Source organism: Wasmannia auropunctata, unplaced genomic scaffold, assembly GCF_000956235.1.
Source record: "Wasmannia auropunctata unplaced genomic scaffold, wasmannia.A_1.0 LD335996.1, whole genome shotgun sequence".
NCBI lineage: Eukaryota > Metazoa > Arthropoda > Insecta > Hymenoptera > Formicidae > Wasmannia > Wasmannia auropunctata.
In genome coordinates, this window is record NW_012026894.1 from 1,277,307 (window position 1) to 1,285,716 (window position 8,410).

At 46.0% G+C, this 8,410-nt stretch overlaps 1 protein-coding gene across 1 annotated transcript in view; it reads right to left on the reverse strand.

The window, feature by feature from the left end:
- The window catches only part of LOC105453656 (transcription factor SOX-5), a 52,102-nt gene extending 46,403 nt beyond the window's left edge, over positions 1-5,699 (reverse strand). The window contains exon 1 of the mRNA XM_011695792.1: positions 5,303-5,699. Coding sequence (XP_011694094.1) covers positions 5,303-5,319 — 17 coding nt within the window. The 5' untranslated portion in view covers positions 5,320-5,699. The remainder of the gene's footprint in view (positions 1-5,302) is intronic.
- Positions 5,700-8,410: the final 2,711 nt, after the last annotated feature.

Genomic DNA, 8,410 nt, shown 5'->3' on the forward strand with positions numbered 1-8,410 from the left:
TGCTATTTCACGGTAGGCTTTCCGCTGGTCGCGGAATATCTTATCAAAATTTGACTCTTTTCAAAATCTGACACGAAAGACACACCTGCATACTTAATGCTCATCTCGATTAATCGGAACAAACGGTACACATGCAATGTAAAAATGCTTTTCAACGAGTTATATTATATGTGTCATATCGTAATAATTGCAGTATGCATCTTTATCTGTTTGACTTTGCGCACTCTCAATTTTGAAGAGCAAATGTCTTATCAGCAAATAGCACAATTAATACATGTATCATTGTAATGAAACGCGATAATTTATTATCGCCTATTCTCGATGCTAAATTGTTTTACGCTCTCGCAATTTCAGTTGCATATAATAATAAAATAATTCTACGGACAAAATTACACTACAGAGATGAAATGTAGAAATATAATATATCGAACATTATAATCATCGGCATTGTATATGTATTATAAAAATATTTTAAAATTTGAAAGAACCAAAAAATAGTGTACTGTCTGTAATAAATTCGTGCAGTAATTCAAAAAAACAGAATTAATTAAAAAAATTATACGACAAAAATTACTTAATAATTAAAATGTTAACTATTAAGTAATTTTCGTAATTAAAATATAATTATGGCGGTATTATAATTGCCATTGATTAAACTACAAACACAACATCGTGAGATCATATCTCATTTAAGAAATTCCAACAGAGTTGATAGGGTCAAGTATATCGACGCTTATCGCCCACTGTTATTCGTTAAATTTTGTAGCGAATTTATCTGGGAAATAGAGCTTTGTGATACTTCTGTGAACTTTTGCGCGCAATTATATGCGTATTCGCTAATTCGTAATCACTGAGTAATCCGATTCAATGCGTCTTATTTGACGTTACATGTTGCTTTATCGCTGATTAATAATGCGCCCATTAAATGAACGGTTAAAAGTTTTTGAGATCTCCGATTGTCTCTGAATTCTAATGCTCTTTCGCGATGAGCGTCGCGCAAAAATAAGATGTAGAAAACAAGATGTCGGTGACTCGCGCGATAATCCAAAAGGAAACGTTAACATTCGTACTCGTTCCAGATTATCGTTCTCTAATGACTTGTCAATGCCGACCTTGACCTCAGCGGATGCGAATGTGCTGATGAGTAAGAATTTTTTTCTCTAACAAAATGCATTTCACATCCTAGCGTTTGTCGGTCAAAGTCAAGTATGATATCGTTTGCGATTGCAGACACATGCACACGCTATTAAAGCAACGTAATGCATTATACGCGTAACTTCATTGAGATAAGTTCGAAATCGGGGCAGGCAGCCACGTTGACGAGTGCAGATATTTAAATCTCGTGAAGTTTCAGATATACCTAATTTTTAGCTGCGAAAAAATGCGAATGTGGCGGCTCGATAATACCCGACGCACAATCAAAGCCAAGTGTACGCTTTGAAAATCGCGTTTACGGTGCTATGTATATGTAGCTGATGATGTATGTAAAATTCATGAGTAAATAATTAATTATACGAGTAAATAATTAATCTGTTTGCATTTGGAAGGCTTAAAGCCGTGTTGTAAGCCAACAAGGTTTTATCGGCGTCGTTTATATTGTTAGAGATTATGCGAGCACACACGCTGACTACTCGCGCTTTTATCGATATAACGCTAACGCGCGAATCAGAGAGTGCTATCACTCGTTTTTCGCAAGTGAGCCGGAATGTCGAAACTCGACCGCCTCGTGTTTTGACACTTTAGAATCGTGCTTTGTCTCTCATAGACGCTTAAATGCCTTAAGGCGCAGTTTAGTGATGCAATCAAAGCACGCAGTAAGCGTGCCTCTCCCATTGTCGGAGAGTTTCGCGTATATGCACGCGCTCATCCCGAATTTCATTTGTAGCTACAGCGGTGTCACGTACAATTATAGGGCTGTCCGCATATATCAGCACACCGAGGTCGTGGCCGGTATTTTCGAGTCGCTACGCGCTAACGCACGTTAGGCAACTAGATTTATACTAAGAGAGCAATTGGCTTTAATATAAAATACCGTGATAGATACTGCACAGATTATCGCACGGACAATATCGTCGAGCGCGCCGGTGCGATATAATTCACGTCGTGTACATAGTTTATAGGGGAGGGGAGACGTGAGCTTCGGCGCTCGTGCGACTCAAGTAATTTATTATAGCGAGAACACTGCATAATGTAGCCTCGCTGCACCTTTAGTCGGATAAAGGGCTTTTGTGCTTATACATTGTACCCCCGGTTTTAATTATCTCCTCAAAGATAGCGGAATTCTATGGAGGCCGTCGATGAATAGATTGTAAGTTTAACAGCTACACTGCAGTATTTTTCAATGCTTCATCTATTCGGGATGAAATACTGCTCACAATTAATGAATTTTTTTAGAAGAAATGTATATAATATTGTATACAATAGCTTTAGTGTTCGCTAAAAGAAAACGTTAAAAGAAGAAGTTTTGTCTACTCACTGCAGCCATCTTGGATTGTGATATCATAAGCGAGAAAATACACAAAGAAAATTCTTATATAATCTGTATTAAAATGTAAATATTTTTTAATAGAAGAACATTTGTAATCGGTTAAAATAAATTTGTAAAATATATCCAAAAATTTCCTTTCTGTTCTGATAATCAATAGCCATAAATTTAAAACGGAACTAAACAAGCTATATGACAGCTGTCAAATTAAGATAAATATAATTTTATTTTATTCTGCAATGAAAAAGAAATTTTTGGTTTATTATACAAATGTATTCCATCAAATGCAAATACTGATTTATTTAAAAAATATTTCTATTTTAATATATTTTTCAAGAATGTTCATTATGTGTTTTCTCGTTTCTGATGTCAATCAATCTAAATATCCATAGTAAATGAGAAGTTTTAAGAGATACAATTTCTTTAAACATTCACAAAAAGAGATAATCGTGACATTAAATACCAGCACGTTAAATATAAATTATATATTTTAATTCGCTTCCGCATTTAGTCGGCTTTTTCAGCGGACGCTCTCCCGGCTGTCGGTTAATTTAAATAGCCTGGCAATTACAGCGTTAAAAGATCGATCGTATCCAGCAAATGCCGTAAAATCGCTCGCAAAAACTGAAGCGAGACGACTGTCGTGCTCCAGGGAAATCGGTTAAAAATAAAGCGAACACACCCCGTGCGGCGGACATTCGCGCCGTTAATCCGATATCGCCGTCTCTCGACTCGTTTGGCGACATGCGCTCTTGTTACGCAAATGTCGCGCACGTAGTCTGCGTGTCGATCAATCTCCGCGTCGGGCATATCCTTCGGGAATCCATACGTTCTCGCGGTTATTATCATGGCGCCCGAGATAATTCGATATTTTTATACGAGCGAACGCGTACTCGGCAACCCGGCACTTAAGCCCCCGCTCGGGAGGGTCGTTTTCGAACGGGGAACACGTCGATTAACGAGACATTGTACCCGGAAATAATCGCGCATCTGCGGACAAAATCCCCAATTATACTCGCCTAACTGATTCACGAAGCCTTTCGATATTGGGATAAAAACTGCGAAATCATGTTTCTCTTGCTCTGAGTGCTATGTGAGTAAGCAATTTTTCCGTGATGCGGTAATAAGCGATAGACCAATTATGCAGTTCACTTGTTGTGCGTCTCGTTATATCAACTCAAGATTGCTCGTTAATATAAAAACAATCTCTTCGTAAACATAAATGCAGATTAAGACACCCTCCCCCGGTTTGTAAAACGTACTCATGTCATAAAAAAAACGTTTGTTCCTTACGAAATCCGTCCTTCGTACACCGCCTAATCGACAAAAACTCCTGCTTTATCGGCCCAAGGCTGAAAGGATTTGCACCATATGCGGCGTCGTTTGCTCCAATTAATCGAGATGGACGTCAAAAGTGGCCTTCCTCGCGTCGTTCGCGCGAAGGAACAAGAGACACGTCATCGGATTTTGGAGCGAGATCGCGTAAGATATTCCGCGATAGCGGGAAGCCTGGGTGCGAAGAAGTAGATGGAACCCCATAGAGAAGCACGGAGATCGAGGGGGACTACGGGGAGGGTCACTGGGTCAGATGCGTAGAGAGCACGCTCCCTCCTCTCTCAACCCTCGTTCGCGTTCGTTACGTCTCTTCTCTTCATCTCTCTCTCTCTCTCTCTCTCTCTATCTCTCTCTCTCTCTCTCTCTCTCTCTCTCTCTCGCTCGCTCTTTCTCTCGCTCTCGTCGACCTTCCGCTCCGCGCGCGCGAGCCGGTTCTCTTTCTCCTTCGTGCCGTGCCGAACACATGGCCCCCGTGCGTACACGCCTGTACCCGGCCGCCTGGGTACACGACTCACGCACGCATGCACGCGGCTCGTTCACACAAGCTCCGACACGTACACGAGTACGCACACGCTCCAGCGTCGCCCTCGCGCTATCACGCCGGCGGTCGCGTATCGCGAGATACAATGTCATGACGTGACTCTCCGATTACGCGCGCCGGCGACGAGGACTCGCGTATTAAGCGGTACAGATCGCTGTGGCCCGTGCAAGCGTAATTCCGCGTTTCGAATCGCGCCGAGCGAATCGATTCCCGATACGGAGGCTGCGATCGACCGACGAAACCTGCCGATCGTTGAACCTTCTTCCAGACGTGCGTGTCGTACGACAAATCGTTAGTTCACATTCTACGAGCACGCGCGCGTGCCGTTTCGCTCGCTGCACGCGCGTCGTCGAAATCGTTTCAAGTTAAAGTTTATATATATCGATGCTTCGTATAAACAGATCGAAAATTAACGAAGAATTCTAAATAGTTTATCGGATAATTCTCGTAGCTCCATCTAATCGCAATCTTCAACTTAAATAAATATATCACGAAGCCGTTTTAAGTTATATACACTGACAGATTGGATTAATTACGGTCGCATGAAATACCGACAAATTCACTGACAAATTCATCTTTACAGATTATAATTCTAATTGGCAAATGAAAACAAAATATTTCTCCTAATATATTTTATCCTAATGTATCATCGTGATAGAAAGTAAACTATATATAATAATTATAAATTTGTGATTTTCAAAAACAAATGTAATTAATTCCGAGTATTTAGAAAAAATTAGGAGAGTGAGAGATTAATCAGAATTATCTCTGATCCCACGATCAGACACATGGCAAATTTGCAGATAATTGTGTGTGTGTGTGTGTGTGCAGCATGTCAGCATTGCAACATGATTGACTCGTCGTCGTTTTTAAATCCCCGTGTCGCGCATCGAAAACCACGTGTCTCGATATCTACAGGCACGCGAGGTCAGTTCACTCACCTGCCAAGCGTGCTCATATCATCCTGGCCGCGCGCTGGTAGCCTGGACTACCCCGTTGCCATTGACGCAACACTTGTCACGTATCAAAGAACACCTCCGCACAATGAATAAAACCGCCACTGACAAACCAGAGAGAAAGATCGACAGACAGCTAGAGCGACGGTCGGACCCGCTCTGTCGGAACCGATCACCGGGTTTTCTCGGGCACTCGGTTAGCTCACACCTAGGACGTCGCTCGCGGTCGAAAGATCGGTGAGGGAGAGAGGTATCTCCACGGATGGACGATCGCACGAAACGAAGCCGCGTTCACCAGAGCAAAGGTAGCACCGATTCCTTCCACGCTACCTCATGACCCGGTCGCGCACTTCAACACCAAATCGTGGGGGGTAGACGGTGCACGCGCGCGGGCGGGAGGTGCCCGGTCGCCGATTCGCGCGGAGAACAGCTGTAACGATATCCTCGATCGCGATAACGACGCGGCGCGACGCGACGCTCCGTTTCGCGTACCACTGTCGCGAGCTACGAGGCGCTCTGCAGCACGGCGGAGAGGCTTCAGCGGACCTCGCGGCGCGTCAGTGGGTCCGCGTCAGTGGGGGCGAGAAGGAGGCGCACGGAGGCTGCACGGACATAGCGCGCGACATAGAGGCGCGAGAGCGGGAGCGGAGTGGCAGAGAACGAGAGAAGGAGTGATACGGAAGATGGAAGAGGGAGTGAGGTAAAACGCGAATGCGGTGGGAAGGCCCCCCCTTCCCTCCCCCCGGTCGGAGAACGGCGAGCATACAATGGAAATAATCACCGCGTTTCTCGGAGCGTCGGCTGACTGACTGAAGCCCCCGAGGACCGACCGGGATGAGATTCGGAAGGCGCTGCCTGGCGGCGGCGGCGGCGGCGGCGGCGGCGGCGGCCGGCGCGGAGCGGCGCTTCGGCGCCCGCGCGTCACACCACTTTCGCGCCCCGCTACTGTCCCCTTGTCCCGCTCGCACCCTTTCTCGCCCCTCTCGCACTCCCGACGCGCTCCCTCTCTCCTTTGCTTTTGTTACCGGCGCGCTCCGTCTCCCTCTGTCCCACCGAGCGCGACCGCGGTCTGGCCTCTCACTCCCACCTCTTGTTTCCTATTGCTCTTGTTCTCGTTTCCCCCCTCGCGATCTCTGTCTCTGCCGCGCGCGTTCTCTCGTCGGCTCTCCGTCGTGCCGTCGGTGTAGAGGCGCCTCGTCGTTTGTACGTGGCGGCAAGCTCTGCCACGCACGCCACGCCTCTTTCGGGACCTAGTCGCCGCCTCCTTTCTCCGACACCCACGCCGAGACGGACTCTGCCCGCCACTGCCGCCGCTACCACCACCATCCGTCGTTTGGTACCTCCACCACAACCACCACCGCCACCGACTCCCGACGTTGTCCTCGCCGACGTCCTCGTCCACGTCCTCGTCCTCGTCGCCTTTGTCGCCCCGCCGTGTACCGACGCTCTCGCTGCCGCCGCCGCCGCCGCCACCGCCGCCGCCGACGGATCGGCGTTCGTTCGCCTGTGTGCGTTCGCGGTTGTTAGATTCTGTACCTGCCCCGCTCCTTTCCCCCACAGTCCGACATCCTGAGGCGCTGCCAAGCTCGTAGCTGGGCGTAGTAGTAGCAACGCGGATGGACAGCTACGCGTGCTACGGTAGCTACGTTTGCGTCCCCCTCCCCCTTTCTGCCCCCCTACTAACTGCCACCGGTCTCGTTGCTTAATGGGAGCGAGCGGATGGAGAACGCGATTAACGCGCGCAGCATGTCACGTGGCGTGGAAGAACGCGGTGCATCGCCGCGATGCGCAATGTCGGAATGAAGCGCAGCGTATACGGACGCTCGGCGGTGGACGCGGCGCCGCGAAACGTTCGCCAAATTGCACCGGTCTGTCAGCATCGCAGTGTAACAACATTCATCTCGAAGCGATATTTTCGTTTACAGGCAAATGGCGTCTGTCATTGCGATACATATATCGTATACCTTGATATATGTATTATACCTTCCACAACTACAATATTTGTATGCCTATCTCGTTCACGATATATTTATTCTCTGTTGATTTGTCGGTTAATGAGAGTGAAAATAAAACGCAAATAATATGTTAAGTTAATTAATGCAACGTCAGTTTCTCGCAGAAAGAGAATACAAAGTAGCTGTTGTTGAAATAAATATATGATAAATTAAAGAAAAATCACATTTGTTAGTTCTGCTATAATTTTTTGTAATTGGAAAACACAATTCTTCCTCTATTAAAATTAATTGCGGTTCGGCGATGATTTGCGTGCTCGTGATTATTTCGCAATTTTCCTTCTCAATAGAATAGAGGAAGATAGAACAAATAATATACTTGAATAAAGAACGTATTAGAAGATTTAAAAATTATAATTTTCAGTAAAATACAATCGGATTTAATTTTTTTAATATTGAAAAACTGACAATTGATTAATACCTCACTATTCATTATCGACTATCTAACTTTCTTAAATCTCTTCTTTCAGCTGAAAGCTGTGGCAATTTCGCGTTCTATAATATTATTCGTTATTAGTTTAGCATAAAATTAAACATTCATCCCCGAAAAATGCGATGATCGAAGGAAAAGGGATTGAAATCGTAACGCAAATGTCGCGAGGACGCAAAGTGGAGCGGCGAGCGGCGATATCGGCTTCAGGTGATTCGCCGCGCGCATTGTGTATTGTTCGCCTTGGAGGTGGTAGCACCAACCCTCTTGCCACCGAGCTCGCTTTCGCCACGGGAACGGGTCCATGGAGGTGGTGAGAATCGACCAATGGGGCGCGAGGCACACCCGCGCAAATCACAATGCTCATTGTTGTCGCCGGGCTGTCCGCCCACATCCCCGTGGCCGTGTCTTCCACCACTCGTTGTAGCTCCTGTGGCACTCGCCCAGGTAGGAATCCCCCGAATCGACCCCAAATTGGGACGAGCCGAGCGCAGTTTACCGCCATTGCGTTTATGCGATGCGTAACGCATCGAACGGACATCCCGCCGCTCTGTTCTTATCAATGATTGACCGGTGAATGATGAATGCTTCATTTGAAAAATTAATATCTTATGCAACGATAAATATCGTATTTCATTTTATCTATGTTTC